Source organism: Acanthochromis polyacanthus, chromosome 9 (genome assembly GCF_021347895.1).
Source record: "Acanthochromis polyacanthus isolate Apoly-LR-REF ecotype Palm Island chromosome 9, KAUST_Apoly_ChrSc, whole genome shotgun sequence".
Classification (NCBI taxonomy): domain Eukaryota; kingdom Metazoa; phylum Chordata; class Actinopteri; family Pomacentridae; genus Acanthochromis; species Acanthochromis polyacanthus.
The window spans coordinates 7,389,349-7,415,274 of record NC_067121.1 but is presented as its reverse complement, the minus strand read 5'-3'; the positions used below and the strand labels follow the sequence as shown (position 1 = coordinate 7,415,274).

At 40.2% G+C, this 25,926-nt stretch overlaps 2 protein-coding genes across 4 annotated transcripts in view; one reads left to right on the top strand and one right to left on the bottom strand.

The window, feature by feature from the left end:
- LOC110963949 (receptor-type tyrosine-protein phosphatase N2-like) overlaps positions 1–6,611 on the bottom strand; it is a 280,181-nt gene extending 273,570 nt beyond the window's left edge. For both annotated transcript variants that reach the window (XM_051953002.1, XM_051953003.1), the window contains exon 1: positions 6,318–6,611. In XM_051953002.1, coding sequence (XP_051808962.1) covers positions 6,318–6,393 — 76 coding nt within the window. In that variant the 5' untranslated portion in view covers positions 6,394–6,611. The remainder of the gene's footprint in view (positions 1–6,317) is intronic.
- A 9,933-nt stretch (positions 6,612–16,544) lies between these two features.
- On the top strand, positions 16,545–21,489 carry LOC127535342 (tripartite motif-containing protein 16-like). 2 transcript variants are annotated; one of them, XM_051953162.1, is made up of 2 exons: positions 16,545–20,117; positions 20,282–21,489. In XM_051953162.1, exon 1 carries the CDS (start codon positions 16,591–16,593, stop codon positions 18,268–18,270), a length of 1,680 nt encoding a protein of 559 aa, XP_051809122.1. In that variant the 5' UTR covers positions 16,545–16,590; the 3' UTR covers positions 18,271–20,117; positions 20,282–21,489. The 2 variants fall into 2 exon arrangements, with proteins under 2 accessions (XP_051809122.1, XP_051809123.1); XM_051953163.1 differs by having other exon boundaries at positions 20,263–21,489.
- The last annotated feature ends 4,437 nt before the right edge of the window (positions 21,490–25,926 follow it).

Here is a 25,926-nt window from a genome sequence, read left to right as displayed (position 1 = left end):
TTATTTGACTTCACGTTTTAAAGACTTTGGCCACATATATTTACTCCGCAAAAGACAACGGAGTTATGTGACGATCAGTGTACATCTGTCTGTCTGTCTGTCTGTCTGTCTGTCTGTCTGTCTGTCTGTCTGTCTGTCTGCAACATTATTCAAAATCGGACAAACGGAATAGGATGAAATTTTCAGGCAAGTTCAGAAATGACAGAAGGATCAGGTGATTAGATTTTGGCAGTGGTGCAGCGTATACTCTGGATCCATGGATTTGTTAAAGATTCCTCTGTCATTGTGAGATACTGACATGGCATCATTGTAACTATGACAACAAGGAAACACTATGTGAGCTGCCTGCTGATGATCACATGATTGTGATCCAACTACAAATCCACCGCTGCGGACTTATTGGGACTTATCTGCCGGAAATGATACAAAGAACAACTGATTAAATTGTGGGGGTGTTTCTGAGTCCCATCAATTCCTACATATTTACGTCACACGATTCGGTATCCGTACATAACGTACACATGCATAACACACGCATGTGCTCAGCGCAAGGTCATTTTGTTTGTGGGTACATCTACATTAAATGGTCACATTCTATGGTGCCGTGATTTCGGCCGCTTTTTTTCCCCATGATTTTATCTGTTGGAAATGACACCATGACTGAGCAGTCTTGGTGGAGTACTGCACTCTGAGTGCTTTTCTTGTTTTGATAACAGGGATATTTTATTAGTATCATGTTCATTGCCCTTGGTTAAGTTATTCTCTGTAATAAATAACAGTGTTAATGTGGATGATAGTGAGGTAAAGCGGTATTTTATATCATTTTTGTGAGGTTTACGTACTACTGCCTGTAAATTATTCTGCTAAATCCCAACATGGAAGTAACACTGTAGTGTTTTAACCTTAATATTTTTATATTTTAATTTTTTACCAGAAAGGACTTTGACACATCAGCTGTTGTCCTAAATGTGATGAATAAACAAAGCTGACTTCACTTCTTTGTTATGTCTGTTTCATTGTGTATAAATTTGTTTTGGATTTATTTTCATCATGTGTCATTTATTTTGCTCCAAACTACTTCATAGCTCTGTATTTGAAAGGTTTCACACAAATAAATGCATAATAATAACAATAATCATTCATTCTTATTATTATTATTATTGTTTGACGTGTTCCAAAAATAGGCAAAACTACACCAGACTTGGCCTCTTTGGAGACTACTGCGACTCGTGTCTGGCTAACAGTCTCTTAAGGTGGACATTGTGTTTTTGCAGCTTGCATCAGCCACTCGACTGATCTGTAACTCGCTGCCAATTCTCACAGCAGGACAAACTGACAGCAAAAACCCCAAGCTGTGATACAAGCGCTCCGGCCGGGCAGCGTTCCCACACACCGGAGCTCCCACTTCATCACCGCAAACGTTCCAGAGTAAAAGGAGAAACTGTTAATGATGGACGGTGGGTGGTAGAGCACGACGACAGGTCTGCTGCGTCTTATTCAGTCTTTGAACTTTCTTTTATTCGATTAGTTTGCTTTCTGTCACAAAAACAACACAAGGGTTTGGAAGCAGAGTGGTCTAACCCACTTTCTGTAGTTTTTTGAGAAAAATGGGTTCAAAGTTTTGTGTTTTTAAGAATGGTCTAATGTTGGAAGTGCCAGTGTAACATTATATGTGGGTTGTGGGTTAGACCACTCTGCCAATAAAATCTAGACCTTAAAATATTACAGGAATTATATAAAATTCAGTCCAGATTTTCTGTGGGTTAGACCACTCTGCTTTTAACTCTCCTCTTTTAGGAACGGACATTTCTTTGCTTTAAAATCCATGAAATGTTGATCAACAAAGTTTGCATTTTCCTCAGCAGTGATGGACTACCGCTGGTCTTAATTCAGATTTAAGGCAAGTTATGTAACACAAGTTTTATTAAATTGTATATTTGAACATGCTAAGAAGGTATTATCTTGTCAAAAATGCCAAAAAAACTTTTGCATACATTTCCGAACAAAACTCTGAATGTTGGATAAAATCAGGTTCAGCGTTTCTGTTTCTTGCTTTTCACAATGGGGATTTTGAATGTTTATTTTATCATCTTAGTCAAAAAATGTCTATTTTTTGGTGTGTTTTTAGGAATAAAATGTTCTGTAACTTAACATATCTGTCTGGTAAAAACCTTTAGAATGCAGACAGAAAAAGAACTGGAAAGTCTGGTGAAACCTGAAGCCGAGATTTAACATTTTCCTGAGCAGTGATGGACGACTGTTGCTCTGAATTCAGATTTAAGAGAATTTATATAACGCAAGTTCCTAAAATTGTATATTTGAATATGCAAAAGAGGTATTATTTTGTTAAAAATACAAGAATTTTGCATACATTTCTGAACAAATTGGATAAAATCAGGTTCAACGTTTCTGCTGAATTCTTCTATAATTTAGTCATTATGAACAGAAAACACCACTTTCTCTGCAGTTCTAAGGTTTCATTCAGAAAAGAAAGTGTCTAATGTTAATCTACACAAAAACTTCAGAGACTGATGACTTCTCTCAGCACTGAAACTGAACGATCATCTTCGGAGTTCAAGGTAAAAATCTACGTCTGATATCTATTAAGTTTTGCATTTTGCCACCATGGAAACCAGTTTTTAGGTCTTCCAATGCATTTAAAAGAGAAATAAACAAGATATCACCTCAGACAACAGACTACAGGCTTCTTTCTGAGTAAAACTGATACAAAATGACGACAAGGTCAGCGTAAAGTCACTGTTAAGTACTGCTTATAGCTTTACTACATCAATACTTCAGCATTATGAGAACATTATAGTTGGACGGCAGTAACACAAGACATAAAATGTCAAGACAGCGCGTGATATCCTCACTACAGACGACTGTTATGGCTCCCTAAAGACACACTGCAGGAACTTCTTAAACATTATAAAGAATATTACGGCCCCGAGGTCACTTTAAAGTCATTTTAAATTAGAAATTCTAATATACAGTCTCCATAAGAAAAAAGCCACTCCAGCTTTGTGATTATATAATCCATGTTTAAAGTTTTTAAAATGACCTCAAACTGGAGAGTGTTAATAATTGAGGCTGGGTCTATAAAAACCTGCTGCTGTTTATAGGCCACTTTTACATCAGGATTTCCATTTCTGTACTTCCATCACTGGACTTTTTGCTTCAGCACAACATTTTTCTGGAAGCTGCAGCTGCTGGCTTGCAGCTCTGTAGACTCAAAGTATGAATTCATCGTAAAATAAGTTGTCAAGGATCCACCAAATCCCCAAAATTGGGAATTTTCAATCATGATAGAAAACAGAGAAACTATTGGGGCTACAGCCTGAGCTACATTATCAACAAATGTATATAGATATTTTTTTAAATAGTGAAGGAAACAGGATGAATTATCAAAATCAAAGCAGTAAACGATGCAGCATGTTTTGCTAAAGGAATGAAATAGCAAAAAGCAAGAAGATGTTTAAAAGGTTAAAACTAACAAATGCTGTTTTTTCACCTTTTACGAGCATGACAGAACATATCAATAAACTGATCATTTGTCAGCGGTTCCCAACATGCGGGTCAGGACCCCGACATGGGCCTGTGAGATATGCAATAAATAAAATAAAATGCACAAAATATCTCACAATTCCAAATGTTTGCTTCCTTGTTCATTTGCTATAATTCTTCAGCTTCAGTCTTTCATGTTATTTGTTTTGCAAAAACATTCCAGAAGAAGTACGAGGAGATGTGCCTCCTCAAGGTCTAAACTCATTTTACTTTGTGTTACTGTTAACTAAACGACAATGCAGGGGTCCTCTCAGAGCAATGAGCCTGCAGCTTTATGGAGCTTCATGGTGAGTTCAAATTCCTGTTCCGACTTTATTGTTTGAGTCTCACTGCTCTCATCGATGTTCTGCAGCTGTTTCCAGAAAACAGTTAGCATCCATGTTTGCTGATTGGCTAAACTCAGAAGAGACAAATGTCGATTGATCCGATTTGAAGAGGACATCAAGCAGGATTTTTTCAGTGTCCTCGTCGAGCAGCAGTCTGTGAGCAACAGTTCACATCCACTCTTTAAGATCATCATGTATAATGTGGCAGTCCTGAGTTTCCAGTGTTTCCTACAGCTCCTAATTTTGTGATGGAATCATTGAAACATGCATCATGGTCTCAAATAAAACATCATACTTTATGGTTCTTTCATAGATTTAACGTGTTTTCTGTAAATATGACAAAATCTGCTGGCTCAATTATATACAGACAGCATTTTTTGGGCCATTCTCATCTTAACTCAGTGCTTTTTGCATGCTGGTTGTGTTGCTGTGTGTTTTGAGCGATTTGCATGAAGTAGACTTGACTTCTACTTTCTGCAAATTTGGTGCAGGGAGCAGAGGTCCAATGTCTTGCAAAATTTTCATAAAACATCTAACCCAGCCGTCGTTGAACAGGATTGATTCAGCAGCTTATTTCTCGCCTCAAATGCTTTCAGAAATACTTGTCACGGGACCATTTTTGCTCTAAAACAGAACGTTTGCGACCGAGCCACCATGCTGGTCTGAAGCTTCTACCAGACTGAAGGTCTGAAGGGCTGAATGTTGTCTTTCTGCAAGGAGCTTGCATGTTCTTTCCGGGTTTCTCCAGCTTCCTCGCACAGTCCAAAAACATGCTGAGGTTAACTGGTAACTCCAAACTGTCCATAGGTGAGAATGGAAGAACATTTGCTTTTCTCTATGTGTCACCCTGTGATAGACTGCTGACCTGTCCAGGATGTCTCCTGCCTTCACCCTAAGTCAGCTGGGATAGACTCCAGCTCCCTGCGACACTAATGAGGATTCAGTGATGTTTTGATAATAGATGGATTAATAATACTACTAAGATAATGGGACTTAACGGCTGACAGTGACAAGGCAAAATTAAAATGATTAGGTGATATAATTTTGTCTTTATCTTGAATTCAGATCATCGAAACGGTGTCAAACCACCTGAAGATCCCGCATTCTGCTGCTTGTGAACAATGCACGGATCATAAAAACACACACACCTACATACTGGTGGTCAAGCAGGTTGGGAACGGGCCGTGTAGCACAATAATAACAGTGCATTTGAGTGAAGTCGCTGCAGACCTGTAACAGAGAAAATCTGCAGCTGGAGGGAGAAGACGCCATGAAATGTCACAAGAGATCCACAGACGGCAGGCGTCATGATCGGTGCTGTGAGTAGGAATGAAATGCTGTGTTTGGAGACTCGGTGTTGTTCTGCTTCTCGTCTCCTCAGTCGTCCCGTGGCCGCTGTGGTCTCTGTATGGCTGTTATGTAACCTGAGGAGGAGGAGGAGGAGGGTCTGGAGACACACCTCCCTCTCAGCATCAGCTTCTTCCTGCTCGTCCACAACACATCTCTGCATCCGTCGCCCTGCAGGCTCCCAACCTCCGCTCACTATTTATAGACTCGACGTTCACGAGATGAATGAATGTCACCACACGTTTAAAATTCACCAGATGGATAGCCGGTTCTGTCTGAAACAGAGAGCTGGAAGCCGGAGAGTGTCTGTGTAATCTTGTTTTTCATTGCTTAGCGGTGATGTTATTGTTGGTGCCTCCTCTTGTTGACAAGTGACGTGCACACACCTCCAACTGCCTGTATCACATTTAATAGCTATTTAGTGTAGTAGCATTACTGTGATGCTGTGTGATTCGTGTGTTTTATTTTCTTTATTGCTATTTGTTCAGCTTTCTAAGGTTTTATTACTACCATTATTCATTTTTATATTTGTTTTATGATGTTTTCTCTGTATTTTCCTCCTGAATTGCTTCAATCTTTACATTCCTGATGATTTATTTCACTTTTATCATTTATTTATCTTTAAATTCAACTTCTTTTTTAAAATGTGTCTTATTTCCAGCATTCATCCTGAACTATTTCAAGATTATGTCATGTTCAGCGTTTACCTGTCGTTTTCAATGCACATGTTATTTAATCACACGTAGGCCTGATTCCTGGAGCCATCCTCGGGATTATTTTTTGCAGAATTAACTGCACATTTGTGACTGACAGATCCGGGCCTGCTTGGTATAATAAAGGCTAATTTCCCTGCAGTGGCTTCACCCTGCAGGTTGCTGCCTGATCACACTCCTGCGAGGTGTTGATGTGGATTAGTGTTTGTTTTTTGCCTGAAGCTCACTCACACAATATTGACACAGATCACAAACAGAAAGAGGCTCTCTGTGCAAAGAAAAAAAAAAGAAAGACAGAAAAATGGCTCTGAGGGGAAGGGAGAAATAAATAATAAATCAAAACACAATCATCCGCTAATTTACTCACCGAATCTCCTGTCAGCAGAAGCGGGGAAGCAGCTCAGGGAAGCGAGGAGGAGGAAGGAGAAAGCCAAAGGATCCATGTCTCTTCTGGGTAAAATGTCTCTATCGGCTGTCAAACGTCCATTTCTCTGAGCGGAGGGCCGGTCAGTGTTCCTACCCGGTCAGAGCGGCTCCTCCGCGGCTGCAGGAGCGGAGGAGACGGCGGATGGAGGCTGGAGGAGGACACGGCGGATAGATGGTGGAGGTAGAGGATGCAGGGCGTTTCTGCTGCTGGAGGCTGGCAGCGTCAAGATACCGGCACTCACACGTTCTGCATCCGGGAGGAACTTTTCACAATAAAACTTAAATCAAGCTCAAATCGTCCAAATTTTTGAATTATTTCTGCTGCCCAGATTTGTCTGAAATTGTCATGGATAAAAATATGGATATTTACGAAGATATATGTGATATTTCTGTTCAATATATCAAATATGTTCTGATATTTAATAACAATAACAATAATGATTTCTCCTTTTCTTCTTTAAGAGAATAAATATTAATGTTTTCAGTATTAGATGTAGAAAAAAATAAGAAAATGGTCATGGTAATATTTTTAAAAGTCAACTCATTCAAGATGATTTTATTGTCTCTGTATAACTGCAGAAAACAACAAAACGAAATTATGGTGCTACTCCCAGAGTAAAAAATAGCGCAAAAGATAAGATAAAATAAATAATAAAATACACAGTTTAAGAAATATTTTACTAATATCCACAAAATGTAAAGCCATGATGAGACAGAGCACGAAATCTTCCAGATTTTTCAATAATTTCTGCTGCCTCGATGTGTCCGAAATTTTTATGTCTTAAAATATGGATATTTATGACAATGTGTGTGACATTTTAGCTCGATATATCAAATAGTTTACAAGGTTTTATAATAATAATAATAATAACAATTATAATAAAATAATGATTATTTTTCCTTTAAGATTAAAAAGGCATGTTTATAGTATTAAATAGAGAAAAATAAATGAAGAATATGGTCATGATAAACAAAAAAGTAACGTTATTCAAGATTCAAGACCTTTACTGTCATTGTACAGCTGCAGACAACAAAATGATGGTGTTACTCCCTGAATTAGCACAAAGATTGTGTAAAATAATTTTTAAAAAAAACATCAATTGACTTCTAAGATTTGGTCATTATGTAGTTGCATGTTATCGTGCCAGTACAAGAGGTATTTTTTTCTTTTTTATTTAACACCTTTTTGACTTTTTTACTTGCGTAACTCTGAAGAAAACAGTTGAATCTGGTCTGTCCTTGCATCTGAAAATAGCCTGTTAAAATCACATTTGGCCATTAGAGAGGATGCATGTACAAGCATTTCTCCAGGACACTTTGCAGTCTTATATTTTACAGCTCTCTGTTGTGTGTGTTTTATATATGTCTGCGTCGCTTCGCTCCTCTAAAGCTTTTATTTTGAAGGTTGAATCGAGAGAGATCAGAATTTATTTGTTTTCTTTTTGACTTTACGGATTTTCGGAGCTCTTTACTCTGATCTGGCACTGCTGATACATTCAGGTGCTGTCGGAAATTAGCCTTTAAATGGCCAGTCAACATTGTTTTGGAATTTAATTTGAAAGAACTTCAGAAGCATATTTTGCTGCTGCAGCTGCTCAGGTCTGCAGTGATGTAGGAGAGGGTTCGGAAACTTGCTATTGTTTCCCAAGCCTATCTAATTTTCTGCTTCTTACACACCTTACCCTGTGTCAGTAATCCAAACACACTAAGATACTGGATTTAAGTTTGGGCAAGACAAAGAACTCTGACTTGATTGAAGGGATTTGTGAAGAGTGAAGATGAGTGAAGATGGAAAAAAAACCTGAAAGACAATGTTTTAATAAACTATAGGAGGTAAATACACGAACGAAAATGAAGACTGACATATTTAAGTTTTCAGTCATTTTCTGTCTTTACAGTTTTTCTTCTCAGAATCAACATTGACATTCAGGATTTCTGCCACTTGTTGGTTTTCAGAGATTTGTTTTACACCTTCAGTCCATACATGAGATTCATTGTAAACCTGAACATCCAGAAAAGAGAAGGAAAGTTGGATTTGATAATAGATTTTACGCATGGACTACACATGTTGAATTTCTCTCGTCATTCAGAGTCATTCTTGATGCAACCAACAGATGGTGCCAAAGTATAAAAAGAAAAACTCTTCAACTCCACAAACGGAAATATGATTTGAGGGTTTTTTTCCATTTCACTGGAAGAATTTCCACAGTTTGACATTTCACTTTCCCGAAAACCTTTTACAACCTGACAGCTGATGTGATGAATAGATTTGAACTCTATCATTTTTCCGACGGTCCCTGAATGCAGCATCAGGTTGTAACTTGTTATAAAACTGGCAGTGTGATGTTAAACATGTTTAAATCTCTCATTGCTGATGTTTGTTTAAAAAAAAAAACATTTATTTCCCATCTGTAATGCCTTCAAACAGCCTGTAAACAAACCACAGAGTCTGTGTTGCCCAAAAACAGCAAACAAAAAATTCACCCAGAAGCTTCAGTGATTTCCTTTCCACCAAGCATCATGCCAAACAAACAAATTCACTGAAAATACAAACATTAAATTTACATATTTTTCAAGTCTGAAAATAATCAAAATCAATTTACTTGATTTGGTAAAGCAGTTTAATTTGTGGTGTAATTAACAAAAGAAAAGATGATAATACAAGAAAGAAAACAGGGCTGGTGGGCCAAAGGACCAACTGAAACCAAACGAAGGCTAACAGAGCTGCAAAAATAACAAACACAAAAAACCTAAACTCCCCAGTTAAACTTAAAGATGTGATAGCAACACACATGTGACTGAAAAAAGTTATTTACAAGCGAGTCCTGGTAACCCTCCTGCTGTCCCCCTCCCTTGTTCCCCACTCTCACCCCAACCAGTCGAGGCAGAAGGCCGCCTTCCCTGAACATGGTTCTGCAGGAGGTTTTTAGCCCCTCAACATGAAACTTTTTTTTTTTTTTTTGTGGTTCCTTCCCACTGTCGCTGACTTCTCGCTCAAAGGGAATCCAGAGGCAGCTTTGGATTGTTGGGTTCTCTGGTCTTTGGTCAAAATTCATGAGGTCTTTCCCAGACTAAGTGAAGAGATGACATGTTGTGAACTGGTGCTGTATAAATACAACTGAACTGAAACTGAATTTAAAAACGAAACAAGAGCCTTAGAACAGTTGAAGGGTTTAGAAGCAGAGTGGTTGAACCCACTTTCTGTAGTTTTTTTTAGAAAAACGGGTTCAAAGTTTTGTGTTGTCCAGAGGGTCAAACATTGGAAGCACCATTGTAATGCTATCTAGGTTGTGGGTCAGACCATGTTGAAACTAAAATATAGAAAACTTTACAGAAATTCTATAAAACACAGTTTGGATTTTTTGTGGGTCAGACCATCCTGATTTTAACCCCCTCAAGTACAAACCAGTGAGCGTTTTTAAATGGCTGCAGGCCACGAGACGATAGACAACAAGAAACATTTCACCAAAGTAAACAGAAGTGACATATTTGCATGAAAGACGAGACATCAAGAGGCACCGTGTCTCTCATTAAATCACCTGACTGTGAGGTCGGCTGCAGATTTAATCCTTGTATGGTGATTGCTGCAGTCTGGTTGGACAAGGAAACTGGGTGGTGGACCAACCAGGCACAGCAATAGGACCCCAGTAGTATTTCATCTGTTTCACATTTCTGTACCTGTCCATATCCTCTCAATATATATTTTCTTAAAATGTGTGTCATCTGTAGATACAGAAATGAAAAAAAAAACTAAGAAACTTGAGTGACTTGTGATGTTTTTGTTCAAGAGTAAATGAAATGAGAGTTACACAACATTTTCATTATTTTAATACTTTTGGGATTTTTGGTGCAGAATCATGTGCAGGAAATGGAATTAATATGGGGGCTGTAACCAGCAGCTCTGCAGGGGATTTAAGGATGTTTCTGCTGATGAGATGGTTAGTCCTGCAGTAGGTAAGTCAGTAACTTACCTGCTCTCTCCTGTGGCTGCTGCTTGGCTTGTGGCTGTGGATCTCCTCATCTGCTGGCCCTCCACTTCTACATCTGGGAATGAAGACAAAGACAAAGTGTTTGTAGTAAAAGGCTGTGTTGGTGAATTTGAACTTCTCTCAGTCCGTGGGGACTTCAGTTCAGCGTATGTCATCTTCTCATGTAACCTTGCCAGCAAGTTGATTTCTCGCGATATTTGTGAGTTCACAAATCTCTCAAGAAAGCATCTTGTACCGCTCCCGCTTTCACTGTTCGGACAGAGTCAAGTTGGCACGGGCCAATCATGCAGCAGTATTTGTGTGTGGGGCGGGATATCCGGGTGTGAAGACGACAGCACTCTAGACGACACCAAGCGCCAGTAGATCAAAACAAACATGGCAACGGAGGACAACGATCGTGTAGATGCTGCTATTAAGTCAGTTTTAGCCGAATCTCGTATCGCTTCTTTGAAGGAAGAACAACGAGAGGCTCTTTGTGCATTTCTGGATGGTAAAGATGTTTGTGCTTTTTTACCAACGGGTTTTGGTAAGAGTTTAATCTACCAATTGGCTCCGCTCGTTATGAAGATCCCGCGATTGGCTAAAAACAAACCTGTCAGAGGCGGGACATACTGTTGCATTGTCCAATCCATGCCTCTTTCCTCCGGTCCCAGATTGATATTGTGGAGTACTATCAAGTACTACACAATTATTAATCTGGCTATTGCCAGGTTATTCTCATATGTCTCTTGTAGAAGAGCCGCTCTTTAAATTGATGAGTCGGTTGTCTCGGTGACCGTCGAGTCACTGAGGATGATCCAGTCGTCTGGATGGTCCTCTGGATGGATGCCATCACAGATGTAGCATCCTAACAGCAGAGATGCCGATTCAAAGGATCCAAAAAACATCTTAAAACAATGATGGAAAACGAACATTTAATTAAAGCTATGTTCAACATGATAAACATGAAAAAGTATTTGCCCTCCCGACAGATATCTTCGATTTTTGCGTGTTCGTCACACTTAAATGTTTCACATCATCAAACTAATTTTAATGTAAGACAAAGATAACCCAATAAGACACAAAATTCTGTTTTTTAAATGATGACTTCAATTATTGAAAGAAAAGTGCTGTTCAGTCTATCTCACCCCATGTGAAAAAATAATTGTCCCCTTTAATTACCAACCTACCAAATAATCCAATTCATTTGGTAGATCGGGTTCAACTTCATTACTGCCAGACTTGTTGAATCTAAACATCACTAAATAGAACCTGTCTGGTATTGTGAAGTACAGTGCCTATCATAAGTATTCACCCCCTTTGATGTTTTACCCTTTTATTGCTTTCATAAATCAATCATGGTCAATAAAATTTAGCTTTTTTAACAAAAAAATTTATTGGAAAAAACTCTTTAATGTCAAAGTGAAAACAGATTTCTATAAAGTAATGTTAATGAAAGAAAATTATATAAATGAAAATAATTGTTTGCATAATTATTCACCCCCTTCAAGTCAGTATTTAGTAGATGCACCTTTGGCTGCAATCACAGCAGTGAGTCTGTGTGGATAGGTCTCAGTCAGTCTTGCACATCTGCCCACTGCAATTTTGCTCCATTCTTCTTTCAAAACTGCTCAAACTCTGTCAGGTTGCACGGGTATCGGGCATGAACAGCCCTTTTCAAGTCCAGCCACAAATTCTCTATAGGATTGAGGTCTGGGCTTTGACTCGGCCACTCCAGAACATTTACCTGGTTCTTTTTCTGCGGTCAATTTTCGCCTGAAATTTCTACTGAAGATGTACAGAAAGTAAACTGAATGCTGTTCTTAAACTGTTTGGAGTACAGGCATGGTTGGGGTCTCCTGTGAAAGCTGACAACCTGAATTTTCACCCAGCGCAGTCAGAATTACTCTAGGTGCTACTGGCACAGAGTTATGTATGTTGGAACACACTGAATTAGGATGAATTTTATTCTCGCCTAAATTTTTTCCCTAATAAAACACCTGAAAATTAGTGTGGCAGCACTGTGACAGCTTGAAACACAAAAAGGCAAGAGCCTGGGGTCTTACATAGTTCGGGACAAAATTTTAGAGCAATACTACAAGAAATGAGTGTTTCACACATGTTTTTGTACTAATATGGCCCAGCGCTGTCAATTTTGGAAACCCTCTGTACATCCTCTGCACACCCTGGGCAAAAATGGTTTATGTTCGTTTTATAGCCCGTTTTCACATTATTTTCACTCTAAAAACTCATAAAGAACTCAAAAAAATCACTTCAGATAAGCTTCAGAGTGGGATGGGACACAGACTGGGAGGGGGAGAGAGAGAGGCTGCAGATCCTGCCCGGAGCCGAGGTGTGAAATGTGACACAACCCTGCTGGCAGAGGCTCTATTTATAATCCTGCTATTCAGCAGGCTCATTGGCTACAAGCCCTGTCAGTCAAACGTTTTCTCCGACGTGATTTGATCAGAATTTACTGACGAAAATAGGTAGGTCCAGATCGGTCAGTCTCGGCTACGGTTGGCCGTTTAGGGCTCGTAGGCAGACCAGAGTCACTTGATTGGTTGAAACGCGTGTAAACATCACGAAAAGACTTCAGTCGCCATTTTGAGTCCTAGAGCACATGGATTTTTGCACGGGGAATAAAATTATGGGCATAAATACAGCGAATTATGGAACGCGCAGCGCCACCATGTGCTGCGTGGACGCGCACGGAGCCGAGCTATTTGTGGATTATTTTACTTATTTCCAGACATGTTTTGGACAAAATATGATACTTGCTAGTATTGTCTGGATGACTACGCTTGGATTATGGCCGGTTTTTGTGGATTATTTTCATCGTTGACCAGTAATAGAGCGTCCAAAGGTGAGTTATGCCCTTTATGTGTCCCTTTAAATTTTTGTTGTTTGTTGGAAAAATGTGTTTATATTACCCGCTGTGGTAATCACATCTGAAAGTGGTTTTTACCGGCAGATTCATGAGACTCTAAGCTTTCCATGAGTGTATAGTGTTTCTATAATCGCGTTTGCAGCTTCGGACATTCTTTCGGACATTCTTTAAATTCTTTAAATTCTTCTCAAGTGTTCCGCGGGTGGGACACTGAAGCTTAACGAGTTAACCATTCCTGTGTAGCCTTTGCAGTATGTTTTGGATCATTGTCTTGCTGGAAAATAAATCTTCTCCCAAGACGTAGTTCTCTTGCAGACTGAAAAAGATTGTCCCCCAGAATTTCAGTGTATTTTGCAGCATTCATTCTGCCCTCTATCCTTACAAGCCTTCCAGGTCCAGTTGCTGAGAAACATCCCCACAGCATGATGCTGCCACCACCATGCTTCACAGTGGGGATGGTGTGTTTTTGGTGATGTGCAGTGTCTGGTTTCCGCCAAACATGACGTCTTGTCTGATGGCCAAAAAGCTCAATTTTGGTCTCATCAGACCAAAGAATCTTCTTCCACTTGACCATGGAGTCTTCCACGTGCTTTTTGGGAAACTCTAGTCGAGATCTAATATGACTTTTCTTCAACAGTGGCTTTCTCATTGCTACTCTCCCGTAAAGCTTTAACGGGTGAAGAACCCGGGCAGCAGTTGCTACATCCACAGTCTCTCCCATCTCAGCAGCTGAAGCTTGTAATTCCTTCAGAGTAGTTGTAGGGGTCTTGGTGGCTTCTCTCACTAGTCTCCTACTTGTAGGTCACTCAGTTTACGAGGGCGGCCTGATCTAGGCAGATTCACACAAGTGCCATATTTCTTCCATTTCTTGATAATTGATTTCACTGAACTCCGGGGGATGTTCAGTGCCTTGGAAATTTTTTTGTAACCATCCCCTGAATTGTACTTCTCAATAACCCTTTCCCTGAGTTGCTTAGAGTGTTCTTCTGTCTTCATGGTGTAATGGTAGCCAGGAATACTGATCAACCACTCTCTGGACCCTTCAGACACAGGTGTTTTACAACTCAATCACTTGAAACACACCCACACCACTCAGGTGATCTTCATTTCACTAATTGTGAGACTACTATCAACAATTTGATGGACCTCTATTGAATTAGACTATTAAATTAAAAAGGGGGTGAATAATTATGCAAACAATTATTTTTATTTATATAATTTTCTTTCATTAACATTACTTTTTAGAAATCTGTTTTCACTTTGACATTAAAGAGTTTTTTCCAATAATTTTTTTGTTTAAAAAGCTACATTTTATTGACCATGATTGATTTATGAAAGCAATAAAAGGGTAAAACATCAAACGGGGTGAATACTTATGATAGACATTGTCGCTAAAGGGTCTCAAAAAGTAACTCATGATGCCACGTTCTAAAGAGATTCAAGAACAGATGAGAAAAAAAATCATTGACATTTATCTGGAAATGATGCCACGTTCTAAAGAGATTCAAGAACAGATGAGAAAAAAAATCATTGACATTTATCTGGAAATTGTTGTAAAGCCATTGCTGAGGCTCTGGAACTCCAGAGAGCCACGGTGAGAGACAGTATTCACAAATGGAGAAACATGGAACAGTGGTGAACCTTCCCAGGAGTGCAGCACTGACTAATATTTCTCTAAGAGCTTCGATATCTAATCCAGGAGTCCCAAAAGAACCCAGATGGGCATCGGAAGATCTGCAGACCTCACTGGCCTCAGTTAAGGTCCGTATACATGATTCCACAGTAAGGAAGACTCTGGGAGGAAATGGATCCATGGGAGAGGTGGAAGGATCAAACCACTGCTGACCAAAAAGAACATAAAGGTTCATCTGACACTGACAAAAAATAAAACCATATCTGGATGAGCCCAAAGACTGTTGGGATAACATCCTGTGGACTGATGAGTCAAAGGCGGAACTTTTTGGAAGACATGAGTCTGGTATATCTAGTTTAAAGCTAATACTGCATTCCACAAGAAGAACATGATACCAGCAGTGCGACATGGTGGTGGTAGTGTGATGGTTGGAGGACTTGGACGACTTCTCATCACTGATGGAACCATAAATTCATCAAAATAGAAGACATGAGGAAAACTTTTACACAGCACTGTCCATAAAAACAACAACAAAAAGTCATTTTACAACACTGGTCTGTTTTCTCTCATGTTGAAAATGACACTTGGTGCCAAGTTCAGACTAAAGTTGATTCACAAGTAAAATGTGAGCAGCAGAGTTTACATTTAGTTTGAAATTGGAGCAACAACAAACTCCACTGTGAGAATCACAAGATAAAGTTTAGATGTAAGATTTGTTGAACCAAAGGAAAATGCTGCCAGATAACTTCTGAAAGCCACTGTGTGAAGATGTCTTTACGAATTACAGCACTTTTCATATAATCGAGAAATCTCTGGGAGATGTGGTAAGTCTTTGTGAATCTTCCAGTCCCATTTACCTGCTTAATTCTCATGTAAATGCTGGTGTAGCCTCAGCAAACAGCTTAAGACAACAAGAGCGTCTGTATAGAGGACCGTCCTGTTGCTCTAGTTTCACCTCTACAGCTTTGAATACATGAAATCCTGTAATCCAAGTGAAAGTTGGGAGATTTTTAACGTGATAAACTGCAGAGTTAGATTCATTCATTTGTAAAATCAGTAAAAAGTTTCTAAATGCAACATAATGATGTTGGAGAGGAGAATGATGAACATAGGTGAGAGTAATGTTGTTGCTTCTGACATTTCCGAGACGATGAGAATAACAAGAAATGCTTTTATCAATTGCTATATGGAAAATATTGATATTTCTGTGTGTTTTAGGGTTTGGATAAAACCAACATCATGTAAACTAACTGGCATTTAAAGGGTTAAATGTGTCAGTGTTGATCAGGAGGGCTGTTGGTGTAAAACTTAGTGAAAGTGAAAAATTATGTTCATATTTTCATGAAAGTTTTCATGAGGAGGATGTTGTTATCGTGAAATCAACGTTTTCAAATTGCTATGTGAGGGTTAAATGAGAAATAAATGAGCTCTGCTGTGAAAAGGTTAAACACTCAGCGTGTCTCTCCTCTTCCTGGAATGAATCTCAGCCTGATAGTCTTCCTCTTCTTCCTGCTTCCAAACACAGCAGCTCAACTCTGTCAACACATTTCCTGGTTTCCTCCCCTTCAGATCTGCACTGTGAAGATGGGTGGAACCAACATGTGGTGACGTGGAAGAGCTGACAGGCCCCTTTTACTGCAGGAACACGTGAATTGTGGATCAGATTTCAGACTAGTTTCAAGAAGGAGGAAGTGGCACACAGTCGCTGTTACAGAGAGGAGAAATGGCTGAGAAAGGAGTTCAGTTGGACCGAGAAACAATCTCTTGTTCCATCTGTCTGGATCTACTGAAGGATCCGGTGACTCTTTCCTGTGGACACAGCTACTGCATGAAGTGTATTAAAGCCCACTGGGATGGAGAGGATAAGAAGAGAATCTACAGCTGCCCTCAGTGCAGGAAGATCTTCACACCGAGACCTGTCCTGGAGAAAAACATCATGTTAGCAGTTTTAGTGGAGGAGCTGAAGAAGACTGGACTCCAAGCTGCTGCTGCTGATCACTGCTATGCTGGAGATGAAGACGTGTCCTGTGATGTCTGCACTGGGAGGAAACTGAAAGCCTCCAAGTCCTGTTTAGTCTGTCTGGCCTCTTTCTGTGAGAAACACCTTCAGCCCCACTATGATTCACCTCCATTAAAGAAACACAAGCTGGTGGAGCCCTCCAAGAAGCTCCAGAAGAACATCTGTTCTCATTATGACAAGGAGATGGAAATTTTCTGTCGCACTGATCAGCAGTCTATCTGTTATCTCTGCTCTGTGGATGAACATAAAGGCCACGACACAGTCTCAGCTGCAGCAGAAAGGACAGAGAGTCAGAGAGAGCTGGAGGTGAGTCGACAAAACATCCAGCAGAGAATCCAGGACAGAGAGAAAGATGTGAAGCTGCTCCAACAGCAGATGGAGGCCATCAATGGCTCTGCTGATAAAGCAGTGAAGGACAGTGAGGAGATGTTCACCCACATCATCCATCTGATCCAGAAAACAAGCCGAGATGTGGAGCAGCAGATCAGATCCCAGCAGGAGACTGAAGTGAGTGGAGTGAAAGAGCTGAAGGAGAAGCTGGAGCAGGAGATCAGAGATCTGAAGAGGAAAGACGCTGAGCAGAAGCAGCTCTCACACACAGAGGATCACAACCAGTTTCTCCACAACGACCCCTCAGTGTCAGCACTCAGTGAGTCCACACATTCATCCAGCATCAACATCCGTCCTCTGAGACACTTTGAGGAGGTGACAGCAGCTGTGTCAAAGCTCAGAGATCATCTACAGGACATTGTGAGGGACACATGGACAAACATCTCACTGACAGGAACTCAACTGGATGTTTCACTGTCAGATTCACAAGCAGAGCCAAAGACCAGAGCTGGATTCTTGAAATATTCACGTCAAATCACTCTGGATCCAAACACAGCACACAGAAACCTGTTATTATCTGAAAGAAACAGAAAAGCAACATATATGGATCAACAACAGTCTTATTCTGATCATCCAGACAGATTCACTGGATGGTGGCAGGTCCTGAGTAGAGAGAGTCTGACTGGACGTTGTTACTGGGAGGTGGAGTGGAGAGGAAGAACAGTTTATGTAGCAGTCGCATACAAGAATATCAGCAGAGCAGGAATTGGGACTGAATGTGGATTTGGACGTAATGACAAATCCTGGGCATTACATTGTTTCCAAAACAATTATACATTTTGGTCTAACAACATCCAAACTCCCGTCTCAGGTCCTCTGTCCTCCAGAGTTGGAGTGTACCTGGATCACAGTGCAGGTATTCTGTCCTTCTACAGCGTCTCTGAAACCATGACTCTCCTCCACAGAGTCCAGACCACATTCACTCAGCAGATACATGCTGGACTTGGAGTTTATGGTACTGGAACAAGTGCTGAGTTGTGTAAATTGAAGTAGACAGAGGTGACTGAAGGTGCAGTGAGTCTGATTGTGTCTTTGATTCTTTGACTCATTTAGTCTCCATCATTGTTGCTCACAGCTCATTGTTGTTTTATTTCTACACTGCACAGAGATCAACTGTCAACCAAACAGTGACTGTCAGCACTCGTTTATCTTCTCATTTCTTCTTCTGCTCATCTTTCACTTTCCAGCCCAGATGTAGTTTTTGCTCTCAGTCAGTAAAGAGGATTTATTCCAACAGGACCAACAAGTGGAAACTGTGATTTGATCCAGTTTGGGTGTGAAGACGTTTTGTTGAGTCCTGACACACATCAGACAACAGATGTTGCATCGTTGTGGACTTGAGATGGTTTCATGTATTGTGATATTGATTTTCATGAAAGTGAAACTTCACCATGAGGCTGTGGTGTTGGTTCAGTGTGAAAGCAGCAACATGTTGAGTCTGATTTTAAAGCATGAGGACACAATAAGTGATGTTTGATGGAGGTTTATAGTTTATCCTTGTCAGTTTCAAACATGAAATCATAAAATTCACGTCATTCTTTACATTTCACTGTAAATATTTCCACGTTTTCACATTTAACCTTCTCAGAAACTATTTATATCCTTAAAACTGCATGAAAATGTAACAATATCTGATGTGTTTCTGAGTTTTGTCTTTGCTTTTCTTTGCTTTGAATGATCAGGAAAATACTCATTCTTTTTACTTTTTTTTACATCAATAGTTTTGTCTTCTTGCTTAGCAGTAACAGCTAGCTAAATATCTAGCTTCTACTCCTGAGAAAAGGATAACATTAGCATGGATTAGCAACCCTGTTGCTGTAATCAGAGTAGGGTTAGCAAACAACACATAAAACATGGAATTATAACCGTACCATTGATATGTAAGCTGAGCCAATCAAGCCTTTGAGAGTTTATTTCCTATTATTGATGAATATGGAGCAGAAAATTGGAAAAGAGAAGGTTTAGTTTCCAAAGAATTTGAAGCCCAAATGTCATACAATTCTGGAATGACCCTTTTCAACTCCGAGTCATTGAGTGAAGATTTGTTGTTTTGCCAGTACATCAAAGACAGAGCAACAGCTGATGAGCTCTTCAATACTCTTGAGAGTGAGCTGACAGAACTTGGACTGAAATGGGATAACTGTGTGGGATTTTGCTCAGATGGCACACAGACCATGGCAGGAGAAAGACTGCACTGCGGTCACTTCTCGCCAAATGCGCAATGGACTGCATTGCATCATTCATAGAGAGTGTCGAGACAGTTTAGCCCTGAGCTAAATGAGGTTTTGACCGAAGTTATTTGTGTGATCAACTTCATTAAAATCTGAACCTTCAGTGTGCACCTGTTCTTTGCATTTTGTGAGGAGATGGGAGCTAAACATTCTGCTGTTTCACAGCGAGGCAAGGTGGCTCTCACGAGGGAAGATGTCATCGCAAGTCTTTGAACTCAGAGAGGAGATTTGGGTGTTCTTGGAGGAGAGCTAGCACAAAGCTGCAAGCAAATTCAGTGATGAACAGTTCCTGATGAATCTCAGTGATGTATTTGGAAAACTGAATGAATGAAATATTCAGCTTCAAGGCAAAGACAAGGACCCACCTGACCTGGCACACAACATCAGTGCATTCACTGGAAAGCTGGAGGCGTGGTGCAGGCGCTTTGATCAAGGAAATACTGATTCCTTTGAGAATGTGACAGAATTCGTTGAGAGCAGTGATTGTGAAGTCATCACATTGATCCCATCTCAAGCAACACATCTCTTCACTGAGAGGATTTTTCCAGAAATACTTCCCAAACAACAGTTTTCAGTATGACTGGGTGATAGATCCATTCAATGCAGCAGGTTGGTATTTTATTTTAATGACTGACTAATTATTACTATTTGTGATCTACATACATTTTATTTACGGTGTATGTATGCTGCTTACTATCTGGAACAGATTGTTGTAAAACTAAATTTTGTTGGTTTAATATGCAATTCATTACAGATGAAGTGTCTTTCTGCAGCACCTGCCGATTTCAGCTCTGCTGAACAAGAACGACTTGTTGAGATGACATCTGACTCCACCCTGAAGTTGAAGGTTTAAAGTTCAGACACTGAGTGCATTCTGGCTTGGTGTGGAGAGGGATCATCCACTCATAGGGAGAGAGCGGTGGCCATCCTTCTTCCCTTTGCCACATGTCAAGTGTAGTTAAGATTTGAGATCCCAGGAGCAGCCATTAAAGCGGGATTCTGGTATGGAATGAGCAGAAAACAGGACTGTATGTTAGAAAGTACTATAACCTAATGATTATATGCTTTATTTTGAGTTAAGTATCCTGATATTGAATGATTCAAAATGATCCTGTCTGACCAAGTAAAGTTTAACTGCATAGCTGGAAAAGGAATGTGGTAAACAGGATGTAACTACGAGGCCTCAAAACCGCTGCATTTTCTCACAAGGAGTTGTTTTTCAGTATTAGAAATCACAATTCATCATGACTCTAGAAATGGCAAGTTATCATGATTGAGCTAAAAGTAATGTGTATAAGTGGGGAGGTGGGGATGTGTGTAATCCATGTGTGTCTATGGGGATGTTAGTGAAGTATGCAAATGCATGACAGACATTTTAGATGGAGTTCTTTGCAGGACGTCTCTGGAGTGGGATCTTTATACTTTGCAACAAGAGAAGCCCTGATCGGTCTGCAATTTTGCTCAGGAGGAGCAAAGGAATATTTTCTTTGCCCTGTTTGAAGTAAACAGAAGATGGATCCATTCACCCCTACCCTTTTGGAAAGGGATAAAGGATTGTTCCTAGACTGTACGATTAGACTAACAAGGATATCACAACCTACCCTTCTGGAATTATAAATATGGATTTTACCTATTCTAACCAAATGGAAAAAGGATATTTGTGGACTTCATCAGAACTGGGACTCCTCTACCCCACTGAACAAAGGAGAGTCTTTGCTTTGGGGAGCTGGGCCCTGTGTTGGGTTCCCTAACCACTGCAGGAGGGTCTCCATGTGTTAGATCAGGACTGAAGTTGCCAACTTAGGCCAAGCTGTCTACTCTCTCTGGATTATACTATCAGACAAATTGTTTAGAAAAGTTCAATTCCATTTTATTAACCAAACTGATTTACTCGGATCATGTTTTGAGAAATATTCGTAATTTAGAATCGTTGCTGTGCTCCTGCTAAAATATTAAAATAAACATTTATTCTGCATTTAAAGACTGTTGTCTGAACTATCAATTAATCATCACATTGTTACTAAAGTTTGATGATAGTAAAAAGCTAGGTGATTATGTGCATGAGAATTCAACGGTTCTTAAAGGTTGTTCTAGTTAAAGAAGTGAAAAAGAATCATGAATTTATCTCTGGGGTCTCCCTTTCCTGATCTCTAAATCATAACGTAGCAGTTCACTAAGAGCCAGATCCATTTAGAGGAAAGCTGCCGTTAACAGGTGTTAACTATGAAGGCTACTCGGTTAAGTTAACTATTAGAGTAAGATGGATAGGTATCTGGATTAAGGCAGTCAGAAACTAGGTGACTTTCCTTGACCCCAGTTTCTGCTGGTCCCCAGAACCCATTAGGGTTAGACCCTCTGGGCTGGTGGAACCTAACCCTACAACCAGAGAGCTGGACCAGCGGCCCTGTCCTCAGGCCAGTACTGCCACAGGTCAACACACATCCTATCTATGAGAAATTGGCTTTTCAGCGGTTGCTTTTCTGAAAACAAAGTACAGATCCATGCTCAACATTGGACATGACTTGAGAGTGGCCGTATCAAGCCTGTGACCCCGTTTGAAAAAAATGTGCAATGACAAGACTCACATTGGCTTGTTCATCTTGTCCTTTGTCCTTTTATACCAGAGCCAAAGACCAGAGCTGGATTCTTGAAATATTCACGTCAAATCACTCTGGATCCAAACACAGCACACAGAAACCTGTGATTATCTGAAAGAAACAGAAACGTAACATTAATGGATCAACAACAGTCTTATTCTGATCATCCAGACAGATTCACCGGATGGTGGCAGGTCCTGAGCAGAGAGAGTCTGACTGGACGTTGTTACTGGGAGGTGGAGTGGAGAGCAATAGGAACCTTTTCTGTAGCAGTCACATACAAGAATATCAACAGAGCAGGAGGCTGGACTGAATGTGGATTTGGAGGTAATGGCAAATCTTGGGCATTAGAATGTGACCAAAACAGTTATACATTTTGGTACAACAACATCCAAATTTCCGTCTCAGGTCCTTGGTCCTCCAGAGTTGGAGTGTACCTGGATCACAGTGCAGGTATTCTGTCCTTCTACAGCGTCTCTGAAACCATGACTCTCCTCCACAGAGTCCAGACCACATTCACTCAGCAGATACATGCTGGACTTGGAGTTAATGGGTTGTTTGTTCATCCTGGATCAAGTGCTGAGTTGTGTGAAGTGAGGTAGACAGAGGTGACTGAAGGTGCAGTGAGTCTGATTGTGTCTTTGACTCTTTCACTCATTTAGTCTCCATCATTGTTGCTCACAGCTCATTGTTGTTTTATTTCTACACTGCACAGAGATCAACTGTCAACCAAACTGTCAGCACTCGTTCATCTTCTCATTTCTTCTTCTGCTCATCTCTGACTTTCTAGCCCAGATGTAGTTTTTGCTCTCAGTCAGTAAAGAGGATTTATTCCACAGAACCAACAAGTGGAAACTGTGATTTGATCCAGTTTGGGTGTGAAGACGTTTTGTTGAGTCCTGACACACATCAGACAACAGATGTTGCATCGTTGTGGACTTGAGATGGTTTCATGTGTTGTGATGTTGATTTTCATGAAGGAGAAACTTCACCATGAGGCTGTGGTGTTGGTTCAGTGTGAAAGCAGGAACATGTTGAGTCTGATTTTAAAGCCTCAGGACACAATAAGTAATGCTTGATGGAGGTTTCTGTTGTTCCTGACGAGTTCTCTGACTCGTCACTGAACCACTGAGTGACACAGTTTTTACAGGTGAAATATTTAAATATCAACAACAAACAGAAAATGTGCATCTGTATCAGCTTCAGAAATTAAATCATGAAATGCATATTTATTCTTTGCATTTTATTGTAAATATTTTCATGTTTCACATTTAATCTTCTTCTTTAATCTTCTTCTCAGAAACTATTTACATCCTGAAAATTGCATGAAAATGTAACAATATCTGACTTTCAATGTGTTTCTGAGTCTTGTTGCTTTTCTTTCCGTTAAATTCATTTCTATTCAATATTGTGTTCGAGATGTGTTTAAGGAACCAGCTGAGGTGATGGAAAATTTCTTTTTATTCAAATGTGCACTTGATTTGTCTTCAAATACAGACATATACAGGGTGTGTGTGTGTGTGTGTGTGTGTGTGTGTGTGTGTGTGTCTGTGTGTGTGTCTGTGTGTGTGTGTGTGTGTGTGTGTGTGTGTGTGTGTGTGTGTGTGTGTCCATCAGGAGGTTGAGGGATCAGAGACTTCACAGCGTGAGTCATCGAGCAAATGTACTTTTGTGTGTTTAACTTTTATTTAATACACATATATATATATATATATATATATATATATATACAATTGCCTATGTATATACACTACTCAAAAAATTTAAAGGAACACTTTGAAAATACATCATATTTCAGTACGGGGGGGAAACAAACTGGATCTTAGCATTGATATGGACTGGATAATGAGTTAGGAATGAAAAGTGCCACATTGTTTGATGGGAATGAAAATTATCAACCAGGAGGGCTAAATTCAAGACACCCCAAAATCAAAGTGAAAAACTGATGTGGCAGGCTAGTCCATCTTGCTGAAATTCCTTGGCAGCAACTCAGAATGGTATTCAGTAGTTTGTATGGCCTCCATGTGCTTGTATGCATGACTGACGATGCCAGGACAAGCTCTGAATGAGATGACAGATGGTGTCCTGGGGTGTCTCCTCCCAGAACTGGACCAGGGCATCGCTGAGCTCCCGGACAGTCTGAGGAGCAACCTGATGGTGTTGGATGGAACAAAACATAATGTTCCAAAGGTGTTCTATTGGATTCAGGTCAGGTGAGCATGGGGGCCAGCTAATGGTATCAGTTCCTTCATCCTCCAGGAACTGCATGAGTTCTCTTACCACATAAGACTGGGCTGAGCTCAGCTGAGGAGCCACAGCTGAACTCTATAGACATTGGCTGTGTCCGAAATCGCATACTAACGTACTACATACTACATTCTCAATGAGTATATACTGTATACTACGTACTATAAGTATGATTAGAATGCCGACCGTTCACACTGTAGTATACTACTACGTTTCCCATAATGCATTTCAAACCTCCGACGACAAAAACCGGAAGTACGGCTATCAAATATCTCGGCTGAATGCCGGCTTCAGGTCGATTTTACGCTAACAAACAGTCACATAATTAATGTGGCAATTTCAAGCCGGCACTCCTCATGCAGTTATTAGCCAGATTATGTGAATCGTTTCAATTGTAGCTGCAGGCAACTGGAGGTAGCTGCTACTTGTTCTGTATGCAAAGCGAGCTGCTGCAACTAGCTGCTAGCATTCAGTAGCACGTTGTGAGGCATCTGACAAATTTAAAACGTTGGTAAAACGAGGTCCTGGGTATATATATATATATATATATATATATATATATATATATATATATATATATAATGTAAAGCACAAATGTAATGATAGTAACGATATAACATTCATCAACCTTAGGTTGATGTATGTGTGTCTTGTCTAAAAAGACAACACAAAAATGAACAACTGGTAAACAAAACTATGTGTGTTCATATAGCACTATGGCCAGAGTGTGACCCTGCTCTCTCTTCAGAGTTTGGGAGCCGACCTGTCTGCATCTGTCAGGTCCATAAAGTATCTGGATGTCACACAAATACAAAGACAAAGCTGTTTCATCATTATGCTTGAGGAATAGGTAGTTATGGTACCCTAATCTTAATTTTAATTCAAAATCTGAATCTAAAGTCTTTGTTTAGGGGTGTGGGGAACGGGTGGGAGGAAAGCTGGAGATGGTGGCAGTGAGGATGCAGGGCATGGAGACACACTGATCCAGAATATTTGTTCAAATTTCCCACCTCTCCCACCCAGACTGATAAACCTCTGTCATTGGAAGAAAGGGAGGTGATAGAGGGGACACGTATGGTCCTCCTGAGAGGATGCAGGGGTGGGTGGGGTGGAAAACCCATCCAGAATATTTGTTCAACATTCCTAGGTTCACCACTTAGAGTGATAAACCTCTGTCATTGGAAGAAAGAGAGGGGATAGGGGGAAAGCTGATCCAGAATATTTGTTCAAATGTTCAAATTTGTTCAAATCCCGCTTTTCTCTCTCAAAGACTGTTAAAAAAAAAACTTTGTATGAGGATGGACAACAGAAGAGTCTATAAGAATGCAGAACTTTTGTTCACAGACATGTCTGGTTCTGATTAGATAAACCTCTGTCAGTTAGGAGGGACGTCCGGCTGGTTCTGCTCAGATAAACTTCTGGCAGTTAGGGGCAGTTAGGGTCAATTAGGGAGGGACTTTCGGTTGTGAGGTGGCATGAGTTGCCAGGCAGATTTGGGTTGCTAGGCAGATTAGAGGAGGGGAAGGCAGGACTTCCAGTAACGAACATTTGTTGAGGGCATGTTGGGCGGGACT

Excerpts from the sequence above, each read along its gene's own strand:
- LOC127535342 (XM_051953162.1), top strand. The coding sequence starts at position 16,591 with ATGGCTGAGAAAGGAGTTCAGTTGGACCGAGAAACAATCTCTTGTTCC.